At 33.8% G+C, this 21,476-nt stretch overlaps 1 protein-coding gene across 2 annotated transcripts; it reads left to right on the forward strand.

Moving 5' to 3' along the window:
• Positions 1–9,425: 9,425 nt before the first annotated feature.
• On the forward strand, positions 9,426–21,050 carry LOC111905005 (DNA-directed RNA polymerase III subunit 2-like). Of its 2 annotated transcripts, none has more exons than XM_042896605.2 (38): positions 9,426–9,653; positions 10,395–10,477; positions 10,585–10,669; positions 10,833–10,954; positions 11,731–11,823; positions 12,173–12,248; positions 12,335–12,478; positions 12,889–12,953; positions 13,428–13,533; positions 13,688–13,798; positions 13,974–14,033; positions 14,347–14,376; positions 14,479–14,529; positions 14,635–14,733; positions 14,875–14,934; positions 15,086–15,178; positions 15,429–15,530; positions 15,642–15,752; positions 15,847–15,963; positions 16,119–16,235; positions 16,335–16,415; positions 16,504–16,608; positions 16,725–16,805; positions 16,894–17,025; positions 17,287–17,331; positions 17,509–17,586; positions 17,670–17,809; positions 17,895–17,982; positions 18,197–18,315; positions 18,403–18,538; positions 18,733–18,863; positions 19,022–19,147; positions 19,236–19,291; positions 19,478–19,548; positions 19,628–19,712; positions 19,793–19,896; positions 20,454–20,582; positions 20,885–21,050. In XM_042896605.2, the coding sequence occupies exons 2-38, from the start codon at positions 10,434–10,436 to the stop codon at positions 20,933–20,935; spliced, it is 3,444 nt and encodes a 1,147-aa protein (XP_042752539.1). In that variant the 5' UTR covers positions 9,426–9,653; positions 10,395–10,433; the 3' UTR covers positions 20,936–21,050. The 2 variants fall into 2 exon arrangements, with proteins under 2 accessions (XP_042752539.1, XP_023756456.1); XM_023900688.3 differs by having other exon boundaries at positions 9,426–9,639.
• The last annotated feature ends 426 nt before the right edge of the window (positions 21,051–21,476 follow it).

A 21,476-nucleotide genomic window follows, 5' to 3' on the forward strand; every position in this document is an offset into this window, starting at 1 on the left:
ACACTGATAGGTTTGGATGAACCTAACAGTTACGCGGAAGCCATGGCAGGCCCTGAGTCAGCCAAGTGGAAGGAGGCAATGGACAGTGAAATACAGTCCATGTATGACAATCAAGTTTGGAACTTGGTTGAGAATGTACCAGGTCGTAAGACAGTAGGGTGCAAATGGGTCTTCAAGAAGAAGACCGACATGGATGGTAATGTACACACATATAAGGCTAGACTGGTTGCAAAGGGTTTCTCTCAAATTCCTGGTGTGGACTATGATGAGACATTTTCTCCAGTAGCCAAGATTAAGTCTATTCGGGTTCTGTTGGCCATAGCTGCATTTCATGACTATGAAATATGGCAAATGGATGTCAAAACCGCTTTCCTTAATGGAAAGTTGGCTGAAGATGTTTACATGAGTCAGCCAGAGGGTTTTGTCAGCAACGAGTACCCTAATAGAGTGTGTAAGCTTGAGAAATCCATTTATGGATTGAAGCAAGCACCTCGCAGATGGAATCTTTGCTTTGATGAAAAGGTCAAGGAATTTGGCTTTTCTAGGAGTGAAGATGAGTCTTGCGTGTATGTCAAGGCTAGTGGGAGTATAGTTAGCTTTTTGGTGTTGTATGTGGATGACATACTACTCATAGGAAATGACATCCCAACTCTGCAGGAAGTTAAGTCCTGGTTTGGGAAGTGTTTCTCTATGAAGGACCTAGGAGAAGCTACCTATATTCTAGGGATAAGGATCTTGAGAGATCGGAGTAAAAGACTAATTGGACTTAGTCAGAGTACCTACTTGGATAAGGTGCTGAAGAGATTCAGCATGCAGGATTCCAAGAAAGGAGAGTTACCCATCCAAAGTAACACCAGATTGAGTAAGACACAGAGCCCTAGTACTGAGGCTGATATAGCAGAAATGAGTCGAACACCTTATGCTTCGGCTGTAGGATCGATCATGTATGCTATGACGTGTACTCGACCCGATGTAGCCTTTGCCCTGAGCATGGTTAGCAGGTATCAGGCGAACCCTAGCAAGGCACACTGGACTGCGGTAAAGAATATCCTCAAGTACCTACGAAGGACTAAGGACTGGGTTCTTACCCTCGGTGGGAGTGATGACTTGAGAGTTGTAAGGTATAGTGATGCTAGCTTCCAGACTGATAGGGATAATTTCCGCTCTCAGTCGGGCTGGGTCTTTACCCTAAATGGAGGAGCAATTTCTTGGAAGAGTTCCAAGCAAGAGACAGTGGCTGATTCAACTTGTGAATCAGAGTATATTGCAGCTAACGAGGCGGCAAAGGAGGCGATATGGCTGAAGAACTTCATTGGAGACCTTGGAGTTGTACCAGCTATCAAAGAGCCAATGGAGATTTTCTGTGATAGTGAAAGTGTTGTTGCCTTAGCCAAGGAACCAAGGGATCACGGGAGATCCAGACACATCGACAGAAAATACCATTTTATCAGACATCGGATAGAAGAAGGACTCCTCGTGGCGAAGAGGGTATCATCGGATGAGAACCCAGCAGATCCCCTCACGAAGGGACTGGCTCGGGTTAAGCATCTCTAGCATGCTCGGAGCATAGGGCTGAAGGATGATATTAGATTTAGTAGTTAGATAACCTAGAAATTTGTAAAGTGTAATTGACATTAGATGATGAATAAAAGGTGTTTTATTTATGAGTAAAGTGTTGCTATCTCTTGTCGATCGTTTACTATATTTCTTTTGCATGTTTTGACTTCCAGAATAATTTTGTTTGGTATAACATATTATTCAAACCTCCACAGTCGGTCATATGTCGGAAGTAGATATGAATCAAGACTGTCATGATGGGTTGTAGAGGCCTAAGGTGTTGGACAAGGCTACAACAATCATGAGTGCTCATAAGTTCTGAGTGTTGGACTCAACCCACGCTCACTGGAATCACTTCATGGAATTCTATCTCGAGTGATCGTGAGACGGTAATATCATATAAGTCTTCAAACCTAGAGATATGATTTGTTACTTACAAGTTGGTTATGCATTGATTGTACAAAAACGCATTGGTAACTCGATGTTATAAAACGTGCTTTTGTGTGTAATTCAATGAGTGGTAGAACAAACATATGAGTCGAAGTTTATCTGTTCCTTCTTGGATTAGAAGCTGATATCTGGGCCCCTCGATGATTTTGTTTTTACCTATGTACTGGGCCCGGTCAGAACTAAGTTGATGTGTTCAATTAAGTTCTTTGTCAAACAAATCGGAAATCGAGAAACAAACTGCTGGACAATAAGTAATACATTGTTCCATGTATTTGTCCGGCTGATATCTAGAACGGAGGATTATATGATCCCTTATTTTAAATGGCGTACCATCATCTTCTCAGTTCCGAGAGACCTTGAAAGAGCTACGATTGCCGGTCGGTTCCTGAAGTACTAGAGATATAGTTATTAGACTTATCCAAGTGGGAGACTGTTGGATAAGGTGTCTAAGTCCATAACTATTTTGGGTGTGTACTTGACCCGACCCGGCATGGTCCATTTGGGTTGCATGGAACCATGCAATTGGATAGACTAAATGAGAGAAATAACACTTGGAGATTATTAATATATTATAAGTTCTAATATATTAATAATATTATTTGATTAGTTTGATCAAAGAATTAATTTGGAATTAATTATGTGATCAAAGGATAACTAATTAAATATATGGGTTGATTATGTAAATCATTCATATCTTGTATAGTGGGCTAAGAAGCTTCATGGATTATCAAGTTGGGTTCTACCCATAGGATGCTCCATGGATGCTTCATGGGAGTTACAAACCCATGGGTCATGGAAATGAAGAGTCATGACACATTAGGGTTTACATGGTGTAACCCTAGATGTGTCAACATTATATAAGAGCCCCATTCTCCACCAAAATCGGCTAGACATAAGAAACTAGAGGGCTTGGCCGATTTTAAGAAGTGTGTATTATCTCAAAGGTCTTTCCAAGAGCATTTGGTGTTGTGTGAAGCATTTGAGGCATCACACTTGGGGTGCTAGGCTCACAAGGTTTCAAGGAACATAAGCAACAACAAGGTAAGTTATTCTATCTTTCATTCAAGTTAAAATTGTTCCCCATGTATGCTAGATAGGAATATAACCTTGGAAATTCAACTTTGCATGATAATTAGACAAACATAGATCCAAGGTTATTAGGGTTGCATGTACACTTAGGAAGTGTTAGAATGCTCAAAACCCATCAATTTTGCGTGGAATAAGTATTGGGGGTGCTGAGGGAAGTGGTTTGTTGTTGAGGTTTTGGTTGGAACATCCGTCCTTTGGACTTCAAGATTTAAGTGAGATATCATTTTAGGCATCTGGGATTATCAGTGTTGCTACGATGCTAGAGGTGTTCAGTTGGTCTTCAGGGGTTATGCAGTCTTTTGGGATGGGTAGTGATGGAACACTAGCATTGGTAAACATCGTTGTCTGAAGATCGATCATTGGAGGGTAAAAAGGATTGGGAATCCTTCAATTCTCATGTTCTATGAGAACTTAGTCGAATCAAAGTGGGGGAGAATCGTTTAGGTACTCAAGAGCATAAGTAGTTGTGGAACTAGGATGAGTTTCGCATCCCCATCTGGGAGGAAGGCGACCCAAGTGGCTGTCTGGATCGTGAATTGTTTAGGTTGGGAGTTCGAGAAAATTCCCAACATTGGGTTCACATCTTCTTGGTGTCTGATAGTAGGGGTGTAAACAAGCCGAGCCGAGCCCGAGCCTGACCAAGCTCGAGCTTGGCTCGTTTAATTTGAAGAAGCTCTAGCTCGTTTCGAGCCTTAAAATGAAGCTCGAGCTCGGCTCATGAACAATTTAGTGGGCTCGCGAGCCTAATCGAGCCTCTATGTATATATATGTGTGTGTATGTATGTATGTATGTATATATATATATATATATATATATATATATATATATATATATATATATATATATATATATATATATAGGCTCGTTTAAGCTCGTTTAGGCTCGCGAGCCCATTAATTGAAGCTTGGCTCGAGCTCGTTTAATAAACGAGCCTCATATTTAGGCTCGAGCTCGGCTCAGGCTCGTTTAATTCGATCTCGAGTCGAGCTTTTAACGAGTCAATTCCAAGTAGCTCACGAGTAGCTCGGCTCACTTACACCCCTATACCCAGGTTGGGATTCTAATCATGACTTGAGTTCAACTTGGGTGTTTGGTCGAGTGCATGCTCGACTATGGATGTGATCAAATTGATAAACTAGCAGTAAGGCTTCCGGAGGCGGTTGTTGCAAGGTGGAAGTGTTGTAAGATCGTGGGGTGGCCCGTAGCATTCACTAGTTAGCAGTTAGTGCGGTAGCGTTGTAAGACTGCGGGGTGGCCGTAACATTCGGTCGGTTAGTGTGGGAAGTGTCGTAAGACTGCAGGGTGGCCCGTAACATACATCGGTCCCTGTACAACAGTAAGATTGTGACAAATCTATGATTTGCTCACGGATTTAATCAGATGGTTTAGGTCAAGGTGGGTATGTTCGCAAGGTTGTGGAAGGGCCACATCATGTTTGGAATCAGGAACTAGTAGGTCATGGGAGACCAGGTATGAGTTAAGACTACAGTTGGTCCTTTGGCATTCAGTTTAACATCGGGTTGGTGTCGTGATGGTTTGGGAGATTAGTGCTAGTCGAGGTTTTCTTTCGGGAGTGGTGTGAGGCGATTGTGTGAGTGTCTTTTGGCTCAACAACCGGGCGAAAGTCTGGTATTTCAGATAGTTAGCAGACAAGTTGGGACCAGGGAGGTCTCAGCTGCTTTTGGGAAAGCAACTAGGAGGTGCTTTTGGGAAAGCAACTAGGAGGCAGTGTGATGTTTTGGATAGTAGTTGTGATTTAAGATTCATGTGAGTGGAATAACTTGTTGTTCGAAAGTGCTAAGTCACTTACAGTGGGATTAAATAATCTTAGAGTAATTGATTTAGACCTGTTGCGCAACTCTCGTTTGAGTCTAACCGTTGCAATGATGAATCTTCTACTCAAAGGATTATTTGAGCCTTCTGTTAACTATAGGTGTTCTGCATCTAGTTATGATCAGTGACTTTGTTCTATTGGTAGCATCAAGATGATCAGGGTTGGGAGTGTTGTTTTCGGTCAATTAATCAATGAAGGCTTGTTTTAGTGATGGTCCAGCATGGGCGGACTGCCGGGGAGTCAGACCAATGTAGATTTCAGGTTTCAGAAAGGAAGAAGCGGTTCTCTTCAGGAGCTAATGGTTTGTTCTTCTTCGGGTTGGAAGTTCGGTTTGGTTTCGTTTGTCTTGGGAAGATCGTTTTATGCACAAATTTTTTGGCTGCTTTCGTCAGGTTGTTGTTTTGATGCGACGGTTAGTAAGGAGCGATTTTGAGGACGAAATATAATTTAAGTGGGGGAGAGTTGTAACGTCCTGTTTCGAATCATTTCCCATTGCGAGGTGGTGATCAAGGAGTGTGTATTAGCAGAATTAGAACCCAAAATTGAGTTCGGGCTCATTTGGAGGTGGATGATGTAGTTTGGATGATCCAGATATTCGGTTTGTGTGTTGGAGCCCAAGGGTATCCGTAAAGGCATTGGTTTGGGCCTTTTATGAATTTTGGATTTAATTTCGGTTGGTTTTCAGACTAAATAAATTTTATATAAGTGTAGGGCCTCTCGTTACATTTCCGTGGATATAAAGAACGTCGAAAACGGATAAAGGATGCAAAAGTTATGGTCATTTGAAGTTAGAAGGGTTTGGACCAAGTGGGGTACGCATGACGTACGTGGAAATTTGGACGCGAATGCATTTGGGAATGCACTGCGTTCTTCAGGCCAGATTAAAACCCTAATACAAGGTCTTGGACCCTATTTAAACACCTTAACTCACCTCAAACCCTCATTTCCTCCAGCCTCCATCATCTCTAACCCTAAGAAAGAAACCATAGCCTCCATTTGAGTGATTCTTGAGCTTCAAAGTTATTTATGAGTATTTTGGTGCTTGAGGAGGAAGAAGGAACTTCTTGAAGAGTCATTGCTTAACTTGGAGCTTTTGGATCTAGACTTTGTGCACATAGATCTATCTTCTGGAAGTATAAAGTCTCAACCTTGACAACTCTTTCATGCAAATCTAGCTAAGTGGTATTTTGTTATGAATTTGGTCCCTTTGAGGTGGTTCTTGTGAGTAGAAGATACTCTAGAACCTTTGAGCTTCATATTTGGTCCTTATTGAGGTTATGGAGTCATAAAGTTTGGATCTTGATAGGTAAAAACCTTCCATGTATGATTTGGTAGTCATTTGATGAAGTTTGGGGTCTTAGGGTTTTGATTTGGGTCCCACTAGTTTATGCTAAGTCATAAAGTTGGAAACTTTATGACTTAAGAAGTCCCTTGAAATCAGATCTGGAAGTTTGGATTGAGGTCTTAAGGTATTAAGAAGTTTTAAGACATTTTAAAGTGAATTTGACATTTGGAGTTCATATTTGGTGTTGGGCTTCATTAAGCCATGCAAAGGCTTAAAGCCTTCGACCTTATGGATTAAGTCACTAATATGAAGTTATTTTGAGGATTTTGGATGTTGGACTTAAGGTATTAAGACGTTTGGTGTGATTTATGGTCAATGGGCGGGAACGCCATGTGTTCATCTCGAGAACGCGACGCATTCAAACAAGGGGTCCTGATCTGTAGTATGGCAACGAAAGCCCTGCGCTCCACCAGGGAACGCAACGCGTTCGGTTCATCAGTGGGCTTTTGGTCATGTGCTTGTTTTGGGTTTGTTTCATTTTGGACTTGTTGTTAGGGCCTTTGGGCCATATGAGATTTATTATTGAATAAAGAATTATTGGGCTTTAGGATAAGGCCCATGTGGGTTGGGCCCAATTTGGAAAATTAGGCCATTAGTGTGCTTATGGATCTTATAGTTTTGGGCCTTTTGATTTTAGGCTTGGGCCTCAGTTTTGGTTCATGTTGGATCAGGGGTAAAATGATCATTTTACCCTAAGTATGGATTATGGATCATAGTTTGGAACCCAATTGCTAATTGGGTGTTATTTTGGTATTAATAGCTCGGGAAGTCGTTAGAGCAACAACTAGGGATTTCTTTCAGTGAGCTTCTACATTCGAGGTGAGTATCCCTACTGTTCTATGGGTTGAAGACACCAATGACGACCCATCTAGTTTATGTATTGTATGAAGACCCGTGGGTAACCTATGATATTTTGTATGAAAGACCGAGAGGTGGCTCCTGACAAACTGTATGTAAGACCAAGGTTTTAACTCTGGAAGATAGTTAGTTAAATAGTTGTAGATTGTATGCTAGGTGTCTTTGTGATGCTTGAATGGAAGACCAGGAGGTGGCTCTTGGCACTTGTCTGTAAGACCTAGGGTTTTGGTCCCCGGCTTGGCAAGAAGACCACGAGGCGGCTCGTGACATAATGAGAAGACTATGGTTGACACATAACACTTTTATTGATTGATTGGTTATGTATGATATGTATGGATCATTTGATATGTGGTATTTGGGGAACTTACTAACCTTTATGTTTATAGTTTGTGGTTTATGGTTTCAAGTACTTTCGGTTCAAAAAGGAAGGGTCCGACTTGATTGCAGCGCATACACCCGTGTTTTCCGCAATACGTGATCTTTGGGAATGAACTCTGACAATTTTTTTTATTATTTTGAAATGCTTTTAAATGTTCGGATAAAGTTATAGTAGTGTTTTAATTATAATAAAAATGAAATTTTTACCGTTGTTTTCCTCAGGATGTTACAATATATATATAATTTTGTACTATGAGATATTAATTGTTATTTAATTTGAAAATTAATAAATCTATATTTTTTAAACACATAAAATTATGACATGCAAACTGTGTGTCGTTATCCTTTATAACAATGGATTTAATGACACACAATGCGTGTCATAATTTTATGATATGCAAATGCGTGTCGTCTCCTTATGACATGTGCTTTAATGACATACATTTTGTATGTCATATGTACCTTTTATGACACGCAATGTGTGTCATAAAAGAGCTATTTTTTCTAGTAGTGCATAGAGAAGAAAATTGACTGTTAATCTGAAGAATGTTTATACAATTCGATTTTGTATAACCTTATGTAATTGATTTTTCTAATATGATTTCGTTCTTTTTTCCATTCCGTTACATACTTTAAAGAAACAAATATATATATATATATATATATATATATATATATATATATATATATATATATATATATATATATATATATATATATATCAATTCTTATTAGTATTGACAAGATTAAAGACGCACGCTAAATATTTGATTCTTGAGCGAGATAAAGACATTTGTCAGATATTTCTTTCTGTTGTCATTGTTGTTTTTTGTTATTAGTTATTGAAAGATTTAATAATTTATATTTTATCTTGTAGCTTTCTTAACCTTTTTAGATTTCATTTTATATTTTTGGTCACAAAGCATATGGATTTTATCTTTAAAGTTTATTAAATGTTATTTTCCTGGTTGATGAGACGTCTTTACGTGTGGATTATAGCTATGGAAACTTTTTCTAGCTTGTTAGTACATTACTTCAAAACATTGACATATTTTATATGATGATTTTTCTAAACATAATTAATGGCTACATTAAAAATACTTATGGGGGTAATATCCAATGATATTCTTTATATGATTTCTTTAAAATGATTAATGGTTGCATTAAAAATAGTTATGATATAATATTCAATAATATTTTTTATATGATTTCTTTAAAACGATTAATGGCTATATTAAAAATAGTTATGATGTAATATCCTATGAATATCTCATGAAAACATAATTGGTTTCCCTAAAAACACTTAAGTTATAATGGTTCAATTTTAAACTGTATAAACATTAAATTTGGTGTTTTGAGAAACATTATTGAGGTTTTTATAATAAAAGAATTGATAAATTCAACCGTATAAATATTAAATTTGGTGTTTTAAGAAATTATTGAGGTTTTTGTAATAAAAAAATTGATGTATGTCTTGATGATACATTTGTTTTATAATTTTTTTATATATATGTTTTGTGGATAGTATAAACATCAGACATTATTTTATTATCTTGTCTTATAAAAAATCAATAGACCGACATTGAAAGTTTAGACCATCTTTCATATACACAACATTTGAGTTTATCATTGTCATTCTACAAAAACACAATAAGCAACTAAAGCAACTAAATTTATGATTTAGAAGTCGTCGTTCCATGAAGATAATTACTTGCACAAATGAGATCAATTGCTAAGAAATGAACATTAATTTATATTTAATTTTCCACATAGACCAACACATGTAACCAGGAAACGATCATAAGAATAAATGAGATGATTTTATGAGATCGATTTCTAAATTCCCAATCATGAGGGTGCATAATGCTCAAAATAAAATTCGTTGACCACGTAAGACCAAAATAAAAGAATTGCGGGAAAGATTTGTACTCGAGTAGCTCCCATTCACCTTAAACCCTACACACATTCCACGTCTCTGTTTTCTTTGATCATGGCCCAAATAAACTGAAATCTCTCAATCTCTCGTCCCCTGATTCTGCGACAGCCCTAGAATTTCGAAATCACGTCCTCTTTCTGTGCGACTCACCAACGCCGCTGCTCACAACCACCTACCAACGCTGCTTGACAGTAAGTTACTTGAAGTATGTCATCTGCAAAATTTTGAATATGTTGTGTTCATCTTAAGCTGATAATGTTACCTTTTACTTGCTATTTTGTTGATTCTCATTTATTTCAATGTCTTCTTCCTCAATATATTTCTCCGTTTCGCTGAATACATCTCAACGTTTTCTTCTTTTCATCTTCCATGATCAAAGAAGATAACCACTTTTGATCGAGTCGTGAAACTGTGAATTGTGAGTCGTGAAACTGTGAATTGTGATTCACTGATAGTTTTTGTTATTATTATATTATAATGACTAAGGTTTACTTATTTTTAGACTGTATATTTCATTTTCTGTTAACTTGTCGCTAAACATGAAATAGCATATCACCACCATCTCCAATGTAGGTGTATCCTTTTTGTAGCTTGACAATATTTCATCAGCTAATTAATAATTACACAATAACTCACTCTAGCAAGTCTACAAAGCAATGCAGACGATTTTGTCATTCATTTTGTCGTTAGGGTTCCTTTTTCAAGTTAAAATGTTTTTGTTAGTTGTTAAGATGTTGTTACAGTTTGTTGAAAATTGACATGTGCCGATATTTTTCATGATTTGTTGAAAATCAATATGTTTAAGTTCAAATGTGTTAACCTTTTTGTGGACTTATTGAAAAACGATATTGTTTAGTTGCTAATATTTTAATATCAAATGGTTAGTTGTTACTAATTTATAATTACAAGCTATTTGTTTATTATTTAATTATATTATGTATTCTAGGTGCCAAGGTGAAAATTCTGTCCATATCCACCACTAATAATGGGGGTGATCGAAGACTCTGTTACTTTGGATGCGAGTCAAGGGTATGCAATATATTCTATGATAAATTGATTTCATCATTTTTCTTATTTAATATATATATATATATATATATATATATATATATATATATATATTGTTTTTGTTACAGTATGAGCAAAGTTGACAGGCAATTCCTTGCTGCTCCTGTGAAGTCTGCTGTTGATAAGTTTCAGCTACTTCCTGAGTTTCTTAAGGTAAATGCACTAAAATATAAGTATTTAATTAGTCATTGGTGAAAATTGAAATGATCACTTCCTTTTAGAAATATAAGGGTGTTTTAGTAAAACTATTGGAAATCTATTAGGTTATTGATATTTATATAGTAGTATATATGTGCTAACTTTTAAAGAGTTTCAGGTGAGGGGATTGGTGAAGGAACATTTGGACTCTTTCAATTATTTTGTCAATACTGAAATAAAGAAGATTGTTCGTGCTAATGACCTTGTGAAAACTAAAGTAACTGATAAGGTCTTTCTCAGGTAGAACACTGCCATTTTATGCCTTTTTTTTGGTATCATTTAAAGATCCAATTTTGCAATTTATTTGCTTTGTAAACACATTCCACTTGCTAGTTATCTGCAAGTATAGTGATTCTTTAGTCAGTTTCTTTTAGGTAGTGTTTGGTGTGATGGAATCGGAGAAGGAATGGAATTGCCCATTCCATCATGGACTGAAATGAAAATTTTTCAACATATAAACATTTCTGTAACATTTTATGGCACTACTTCTTAAAAATAATGTAATTTTCAATAAGTTGTTATCTTTTTTTCTAAGTTAGTTAAAAAACTAGCATCTTTATGTTATACTATATTCATATTTGGGTTTAATGAACTTTTATTATGTTTAATATTCTATTTTGGTGAATACAATTTTGTTAATTATAATTAAATAATGTATAGAGTAGAGTTAAAACTATACACACTATTTGCATATGTTTTATATTCCAGTCCTTCAGTCATTCCATTCTATCTAGCCTAACAAATCCTTAAGTGCTGTGTGGATAAAGTACTGTTTGGATAAATGATGCTATACAAAATACTTTGTAAAAAATTAGGACTTAATGGGGAAAGCTTCCTTCCCCTAACTTTCTCTATTAAGTTGTTCTTTCTGCAATAAGTCAAAAAGAAACACACCTCTATAGCTTACTGGAGTAAGTCCTGTCTGATTAAGTACATTAATTCAAGAAGAAATTCCATTTAGTTCTTTTATTATAATAATCTTATAAATTTTTTATCTTTTTGTGTGGTGATGGCAGATATACAGATGTTTGGATTGGAACGCCTTCTGTGGTTGTGGATGGTGTTACTGATGTACTGACTCCTCAAAGGTGTCGGCTGGGTGACATGACGTAAGCAGTCATGGAAAATTACAAAATTACCCCTTCATATATATATATATATATATATATATATATATATATATATATATCGTTAATACATAGTTGTTAGATTCCTTTAAATGACTATTTTGACCTTGGATCAAACTCGGAAAAGACAGTATACCACAGGGACCGATCTTGTAATATACTCATAATTGCATTATTAAATCATGTTCTAGTTATAAGGGATATTTATAATTTAATCTCGTATATACAACTTTATTATAATGGTTATAAAATTTAAAATAGATTATTTTATTATATACAACTCCATCTTTCCTTAATTTTATACCTTCGATTTTTTTGTTTCATTTTTTAGGTATTCTGCTCCAATATATGTAAACATTGAGTATTGCAATGATATTTATGGTTATAATGCCAATCTACAAAAAAAAGTAAGTTCTAATTTCTTGTTAATATATTCATCATCACTTTCTGAGCTTTAATGGTTTAGATCTTTTTTTTTTATATAATATTGCAGACAAAAGTTATTATAGGAAGAATGCCTATCATGTTAAAGAGCAATAAGTGTGTCCTTTATGGTAAAGATGAAGATGAACTTGCAAAAGTAGGTGAATGCCCACTTGATCCAGGTGGATATTTTGTTGTTAAAGGAAATGAAAAGGTGACCTATATAATCTCAAGTTTATAAAAAATAGCAATTTACTTTTTTGTTATGTTTTTCTTGTAGTATTTTCATTTCTTTCATTTACAATGTTGTGCTTCCATGTTTTTTCTTATTTGGACATTATGCTTTGAAAGATCGACCTAGTTAAAGCATCATACATTTGATTTTGGGTTTTTTTGGTTCATAAATTAGAGATATAAAATTTCATCCCCTTTTTGTAATATAATTTATTGGTTGAAAGCATGTTTAAAGGACACTTACTCTATCGATAACAATTCCTATCAAACTTTTTTTTGTGATAGCTATACTTTAATTGAAACAAAATGTAACTTCTAATGTGGAGTTGAATATATTTCCATATATTGATTTTACTATTGGTATGTTATTTATTTTTCTGATTCTTCCAGGTTATTTTAATTCAAGAACAACTTTCAAAGAACAGGATAATCATAGACACAGATAAGAAGGGTTGGTGAGTATTCACTTCCCAGGTCTTCAAAACTTTATGCTAATTTACCAAAAGGGCAAATTGTGGAAAATAGCAATGTACCTTGCCTCCTTTACAAATATGGACAATGTACCTTGTTTTTACCCTTAATGACAATGTACTAATACTTAACTTTTTATTATCTGTAATAACAACATGCTTGCATTTTTGTAGTGATAATAGCATTATGTAACTCATAATAGCAATGTAGTTACATTTCTTTCTTGCATAGTAGCAATTCACTTGTATTTCTTTACCTATAATAGCAACATACTTACATTTCTTTACCAATTATAGCAATATGTAACAATTTCAGTACATTGTTATTATAGGTAAGAAGTATAAGTATGTTGCTATTATTAGTATAAAATAAAGTACATTGCTATTATCTGTAAAGAATTGTAAATTACATTGCTATTTGGTTCACTGAATATGTATCCTTCCTGTTTCTCTATCCAGCATCCAGGCATCTGTTGTGAGCAGCACAGCAACAACAAAGAGTAAAACAACTATAGTAATGGAGAAAGAGAAAATATATTTGATTTTGAATTCTTTTACTTCCAAGGTATAGATAGGTTTTATCTGTATTATGATTTGTTTTCATATAATTTTGTTTATCTGATTCCAAGATAAATTTGTTATTACTTCATATGATAAATTTAAGATTCTTCTTCATTATTTTCCTTTTGTTCTGTTTCATTTTATGGCTTTTCTTTTAGGTTCCCATTATGGCAGTTATGAAAGCTATGGGTATGGAAAGTGATCAGGAAGTTGTGCAGATGCTTGGTAGAGATCCTCAATATGCTGCTCTGCTTTTGCCATCTATTGAGGTAAGCTTCATGTTTTGTAAAGACTATGATGGTTTTATAAAAAAAATGTAGTAATAATGCCTTATTTTGACAACTTTGACTTTATATCAAATGCAAAAGTGACCTATATGTGCTTGGTAATATAGGACATCAAATAATAGACACTTAATATCATGTTTTATCTTTCCCATTTCAGGATTGTGCAAATCAGGGTATTTATACACGAGAACAAGCTTTGGAATTTCTTGAAAAAAGGGTACAATCTATTGTTAATGTGTACTAGAAACTTTGATTAGGTTATAATTTCTTTTAAATTAATTTTGAAGTTTAGAGATTCTCCAAAGAAAGAGAACATTTTGATTTTTGACATTCAAATAAAGGAAATGCTGGGAATTGAATTCCATGAGTTTTAGGATGGAATGCTGAAATCCACCAATCAAAGGATTTGTGAATTCCAATGGGATTCAGTTCCATACTCATTTTCTTACTTAATACTGACAACTACTTAGTAAAACATCTGTTTTTGCATACATTATGTCCTTTTCTGATTATTCATGTGTTTAATGCAGCATAAGAAGAGATATGGTAAGGGTACTGAGGTATGTCTCTTATGCATCCTCTGCTTTAGGCTTATTGAAACATCTGTTAAATATCGTAGAGTTTGGTCTATTTCTAACAGAAGGGTATTGTTGTCCATTTAGGATGAGGGAGCTTTGGGTGTTCTTCGGGATATTTTTATTGCCATGGTTCGGGTGAGTCAAATAGTCAAATAAAGTCAATGATAAAATATATGATTTTTCAATGTATCTCCACCTAACTGTCTATCTATCTATCTATCTATCTATCTATCTCTGTAGGTGAGAGATAATAATTTTCATCCTAAATGTGTATATGTTGTGGTGATGTTGAGACGCATGATGGATGCACTTTTAAACAAGCATTCCATGGATGACAAAGTAAGTTATGTACTTTCCTTGATTTATTATGGATGTCATTGCTTTTATTTATTTATTTAAAATTTTAAATATCTGTATCAGTGTATGTATGTATTATATGTTTATTTTACTTTACTGATTGTCAATTCAATGGGTTTACAGGATTATATAGGCAACAAAAGATTTGAGCTTTCGGGGCAATTGATATCTCTACTATTTGAGGTGAGTTGCTTGTCAAGATTATTATTTTCTTTTGTTTTCTCATCAGTGTCGATAGTTTTGATTTATATATATATATATATATATATATATATATATATATATATATATATATATATATTTTGGTGATATTTGGTTAAATTTCATATTTCAGGACTTATTCAAGACAATGAATACCTCTATAACTTTGCATTTAGATAAAAACCTAGACAAGATCAGTCCTTCTAGCAAGTTTGATATATCTAAGGTATGTCAGTTTTATTAATCTTTACCATATGATACATATTAGTAACTTATTTTATTGTCTTTTTGTTAAATAAAATATTTGCATCTAAATTTTTTAAACTTTGAAATCAGTGTTAGACTGGTTTCTTATCATAACAGGATAAATCCAAGAAATAGCAACACACTCCCATTTATTTGTTTGTTATAGCTTCCTACTTTCAAATCTTTCTACTTCCAGATTTTATAATTTTTGTTTTTATTTTTTTATGCAGTGTATAGTGAAAGAGGATATTACTAATGGCTTGGAGCGCAGCCTCTCTACTGGAAATTGGAATGTTAAGCGATTTAATATGGACAGAACAGGCGTAACACAGGTGATTATTTCTCTTTTTCTAGAATACTTTATTTGGGTCAACTCAACACCTTTATTGATAAAAATATCTGTTCACAATCTATAAAAAAAACTGAAAATTCAATTGTAACAGATTGTTTCAAGGCTGTCCTTCATTGCAGCATATGGATACATGACAAAAATCTCACCACAGTTTGAAAAGTCAAGGAAAGTCAGTGGACCTAGGGCCTTGCAACCTAGCCAGGTATATGCCACATATATATACCAATCTTGAAGTGTCACATCACACCCCAAAACTACGTCGTTTTGATGAATCTTTATGTGTTGTCCAATTACAGTGGGGAATGCTTTGCCCATGTGACACTCCTGAAGGTGAACAGTGTGGGTTGGTGAAAAATCTGGCTTTGATGACTCATGTTACAACCGATGAAGAGGAAGGCCCTATTATCGCCTTGGTATTTCTTACTTTCATATTTTTTTTTATTTTTTCTATTTTATATATATATATATATATATATATATATATATATATATATATATATATATATATATATATATATACACTTGTTTGTGTATATAAATATATGTAAACATCTTTGTTGTTCATCAGTGCTCCTGTTTGGGAGTTGAAGACTTGTCTCAACTTTCTGGAGAAGAACTTCATTCACTGAGTTCATATCTCATCATATTAAATGGTCTTATCCTTGGAAAGCATAGGAAGCCACAGGTTATATCCATATATTTTACTTTTTGTTTTTGATATGATTACTTAATGTCATCACATCATTCTTTACATATTTATCTACTCTGTTATATGAATTCCTAGTTCTTTGCTAATGCAATGAGGAAACTGAGAAGGACGGGTAAAATAGCTGATTTTGTAAGCGTTTATGTCAATGAGAAACAAGTAAGCTAGCTCTCCAGACTTTCAAAATTCACCAATTAACATGTGTAGCATAACCAGGGGTAAAATGGTCATTTTCTTTTTTTGGCAGCGTTGTGTTTATATTGCTTCGGATGGTGGCCGTGTTTGTCGGCCACTTGTGATTGCTGACAATGGTGTTTCAAGGATTAAGCATCATCACATGAAAGAGTTGAAGGTATGTTATTCAAACTGTTAAATGCAAGAAATAGCAATATACTTTCATCTATTTGTTTTTGTTTTTTTTTTTAAAAAATAATTTATAGCATTTGACTTTCATTTCTTTTTTTAAAGGATGGAGTTCGCAATTTCGATAGCTTTCTTCAGGAAGGATTGATAGAGTATCTTGATGTCAATGAAGAGAACAATGCTTTGGTTTGTTAAACTTTCAACTTTTTGGAAATAAAATATTCCAAATGATTATATGTATAACTTTTGTTCTTATTTGATTTTATGATTTTAGATTGCTTTATATGAAGGAGAAGCTACCAGTGAGACAACACATATTGAAATAGAACCATTCACAATCTTAGGTGTTTGTGCTGGGCTCATTCCTTTTCCTCATCATAACCAGTCCCCAAGAAATACCTATCAGGTCCTTCCTTATTCCTACTTTTTTATAGTCAAATTGTAGGAAATAGCATAGTACTTTACTCTTTTTACCAATATAGGCAATGTACTTTATTCTTTACACAAGATAATAGCAACATACTTGAATTTTTTAGCCATATGTAACCTGAAACTTGTATACTTACAATTTTGTCCTTTACCTTTTGTGGAGTTGTACGACTTTTTATTCTCTCTGTGTTATGCTGGATGATTAATTGATTATGCTTTTGCTTTCTTTCTCTTTCAGTGTGCCATGGGAAAGCAAGCAATGGGTAATATTGCATATAACCAGGTTTGCACCTTTTTCTACTTTCTAGTAATAAAAAATCATTAATTATAGTTCAATAAAAAAATACACGCAAACCAAACATGATCATAGAATGTAATGATTTGTTCCATTACCCTGATTATATATATATTTATATCATTATATGTAGTGACTTACATGTTTTGTTTTCTTTAAATGAAGCTATGTCGGATGGATACTTTGATCTACCTTTTGGTTTATCCTCAACGCCCACTATTGACAACAAGAACAATTGAGCTGGTTTGTATTTTGTCTTATCTCTCACCATATTATACAAGTTCGTTGGTTTTCTTTATTAGTAAAAATAAATAATTTTTTTTTAGGTTGGGTATGATAAGCTAGGAGCTGGACAAAATGCAACTGTTGCAGTTATGAGTTATAGTGGTTATGATATTGAAGATGCCATTGTTATGAATAAATCATCCTTGGATCGTGGTTTTGGTCGCTGTATTGTAATGAAAAGGTACTTATAAGTTATAACATGATCCGTATTATCTATATGTTATCTGTTGTTAAAGTTGCTTTCTCTTATGCATTTGTGTAAACAGACACACAGCTGCCTTTCAGAAATATCAGAATACATTTGATCAGATTAATATACCTAGCCGGGCCCCACATGATCGAGAAAAGAATCAGGTCATCGTTCATACCCTCTCTCTCTCTCTCTTGTACATTAATATTTTCTTATTTGGAATTTTATACATTAGAAAGTCTACCAGTTATAGCAGTGAAAATTGCTTTTTATTTTGATGACATTGGGTATATTTTTTGAAGTATGTGCAATGGTATGTTATTTTTATACTTTTGAAATATCTATATTCATGTTAAACAACAATTGTTTTCCGTGTAGATTTTGGATAATGATGGACTTGCTTCTCCTGGTGAAATAATAAGACATCAAGACGTTTACTTCACGAAATTAATCCCTGAAAATACAAATGTTTCTCTCAAGTCACAGCCAACAAATAAGTGAGTTGTTATAAACTTATAATGCTATAAGATTTGATTGTGTTTTTGATGATATGGGAGAAATTCTCATTCTTTTTGTGATTTCAGTAAAGGTAGACCATATAGACAAACCTACAAAGGTGCAGAAGGGGAAGCAGCTGTTGTGGATAGAGTGGCTTTATGCTCTGATCAGCGTGGCAATTTATGTGTTAAATTCATGGTTCGCCATACTCGTAGGCCTGAGGTAATTTAGTTTCAGTTTTTTTTTTGGGCTGAGAAACATTTTACTGTTTTTTATATATATTTTTTCAATCTTATTGTTATGCTTTACAAACATATACGTTTCACTGTTTTTTTTTTTTTTTTTTTTTGTTGTGATAAAATTCCATTTCTTTTGTTTCTCTTTAAATGTATTACTGATATGCTTATTTGATTTAGGTTGGTGACAAGTTTAGTAGTAGGCATGGGCAGAAAGGTGTTTGTGGGACCATTATCCAACAAGAAGATTTTCCTTTCTCTGAACGAGGCATATGCCCAGATTTGATTATGAACCCTCATGGCTTTCCAAGGTACCAAAACATTAAAAATACTAAATTTAATCCTACTACATATGCAACAAAATTCCTTCACTAGCTTTTGTAATTTTCCCATATGTTTGTTCATGGTATTTAGATTTTAGAACCTTTTTTTATTATTTTTGTTTTCTCACTTCTTACTATTTTTATAGTCGAATGACTGTTGGAAAGATGATAGAGCTTCTTGGAAGTAAGGCTGGAGTTTCATGTGGGAAGTTTCATTATGGAAGTGCATTTGGTGAACCAAGTGGTCATGCACACAAAGTTGAAGATATAAGGTACAACTCTTTCTTTCTTTCTTTCTTTCAGTAGGTAGTTGATAATTAAAAAAAAAAAAAACTTTAAATGACATTTGATATTTAACAGTGAAACCCTTGTGAAGCATGGATTTTGTTACAACGGGAAGGATTTTCTATATTCAGGTACTTATCTTTTATTGCACCTTATATTTATAATAAATCAAGATTATCTTAGAACTCGATTCAAGTCTCTGTTGAATTTTAAATTTAGAAAGTAATTAAGATTTTATAAATTGCATAAACATCCTAGAACTATTAAATTATTCTCTGAACTGTGAAAGGATTTTTCATTTTGTGATTAAAATTCAGGAATCACTGGTATGCCACTACAAGCATATATTTTCATGGGACCAATATACTACCAGAAACTAAAGCACATGGTAAGAAATAATTAAATCCTTTAATTATCAATTTTTTAAAAGATATTAAAACATGTATTTATGTTGGTACATAAATCAGGTCATGGATAAGATGCATGCTCGAGGCATGGGCCCACGTCAACTCATAAGTAGACAACCCACAGAAGGGAGAAGCAACAATGGAGGTGAGTTTTTTGCTTAAAATACATTTTACATAAACTTTTTAATAGTAATTTTAAATATGATAATTTTGATAATTATTTAGGTTTGAGAGTGGGAGAAATGGAACGAGATTGTTTGATTGCTTATGGAGCTAGTAATCTGATATATGAACGTTTAATGATCTCTAGTGATCCCTTTGAGGTTCAGGTATGTGTATGTCACATTTTTTCAACTCATCTTTTGTTTAAGAGTGATTTTTTTTTTTCAATTTTGGTCCTTGTTCCAAGTGAAATGGCTATTCTTGCTTTTACAAATTTGGTCTCTAAAGTATAGTCTTTTTCTTGAAACGGGGACCAAAACGTTACGATAACCTCAAATAAGCAAGGGACCAAAATTGCAAGAAACATCTATACTCGGGGTCCAAAGATATAATTTACTCTTTGTGTGGCTTTGCTCTTTCAAAAACCCTAAACCATATGATAGTGTTTGGTATGATGGAATGGAATGAAAAAAAACTGTTTGTTTTGTTTGATGAATGAATCATTTTGAAGGAATGTGATTGATTTTTTTCCGCATCATGGAATGGAATGAACAACTGGAATATAATCCACTTTTATATATGTAACATCTAATGACACAATTTTTGTTTTCTATAATCTCTCAATTCTATTTTAATTACAATGTTATTTTCTAAACCTAGCTAACCAAAGTTATATATTTTTTTACTTGTTTTTTTTTTTTATTTTTTATTTTTTATCTGGCAGGTTTGTAGAAAGTGTGGGTTACTAGGGTACGAAAATCGTAAGACAAAAACTAAAGTATGCTCCACATGCAAAAATGGAGATAACCTCTCATCCATGAAACTACCATATGCTTGCAAGCTTTTATTCCAGGTAAATATTTTTTATACTATTTTTCTTTTTTGGGTTTTATGAGTTTTTATTATGTTCATTTTTTATTTTTGTAAAATAAAAAAGTTTATTAATACTATCGTCGACGGATTTCATCCTTCGTGGATGGAAGGAGTTCAACTCCACTCATTATTTTTTATTAATGCCAACCAAACACATGTCATATTCTAAATCTTTTGATAAATTTCATTCTTAAAAAAGACAAACATTCTGCGAACCAAACACACCTGAGTTTCTGTCTAAGAAATCAAAACTAATATAAAACTTTTGCTTCCTGATTGCAGGAAATCCAGTCGATGAATATAGTTCCAAAATTGTCATTGGCCGACTCATGATTGACACATGTATATGTTTTTTTAAGAAAAAAAAAATTATGGGTGATTTTTGAACAAACATATCTTCATGGATGATATTTTTGACCAAAAGTAATAGTAACTTACATTCTCATAATGTGTTTTTTTAAAGTTAAAATGTGTTTTTTTGAACAATTTAAATGAATTTGATATTAAATAATGACATTAAACCGTGTTGAAAATAAAAATACATGAAAGTGGAATTTAGACCTCTTCATGGGAGATACATGTGGGTTGTCCATCATTGTTCATATTGATTTTTTATTGACAATAACATCATACATAAATGATATTTTTGCATAACATCAATCCACTAAACGAAGGATATTTTTTAGTTGACAATAACATCATACCACTCGTCAAGTTTCACATCAATCCGGATATTTTTATCTTGGATCCAACATACACAATAACAAACTTACAGTTCCAAAAAAGGTTATTTTCTCCAAAGGGATGTGGCATTGTCTTTTCAGTTGAAATGATGGCAAGCCACTATAAACATATTACATCACCAGGAAACTCT

This window comes from Lactuca sativa, chromosome 7 (assembly GCF_002870075.4).
Source record: "Lactuca sativa cultivar Salinas chromosome 7, Lsat_Salinas_v11, whole genome shotgun sequence".
Lineage (NCBI taxonomy): Eukaryota > Viridiplantae > Streptophyta > Magnoliopsida > Asterales > Asteraceae > Lactuca > Lactuca sativa.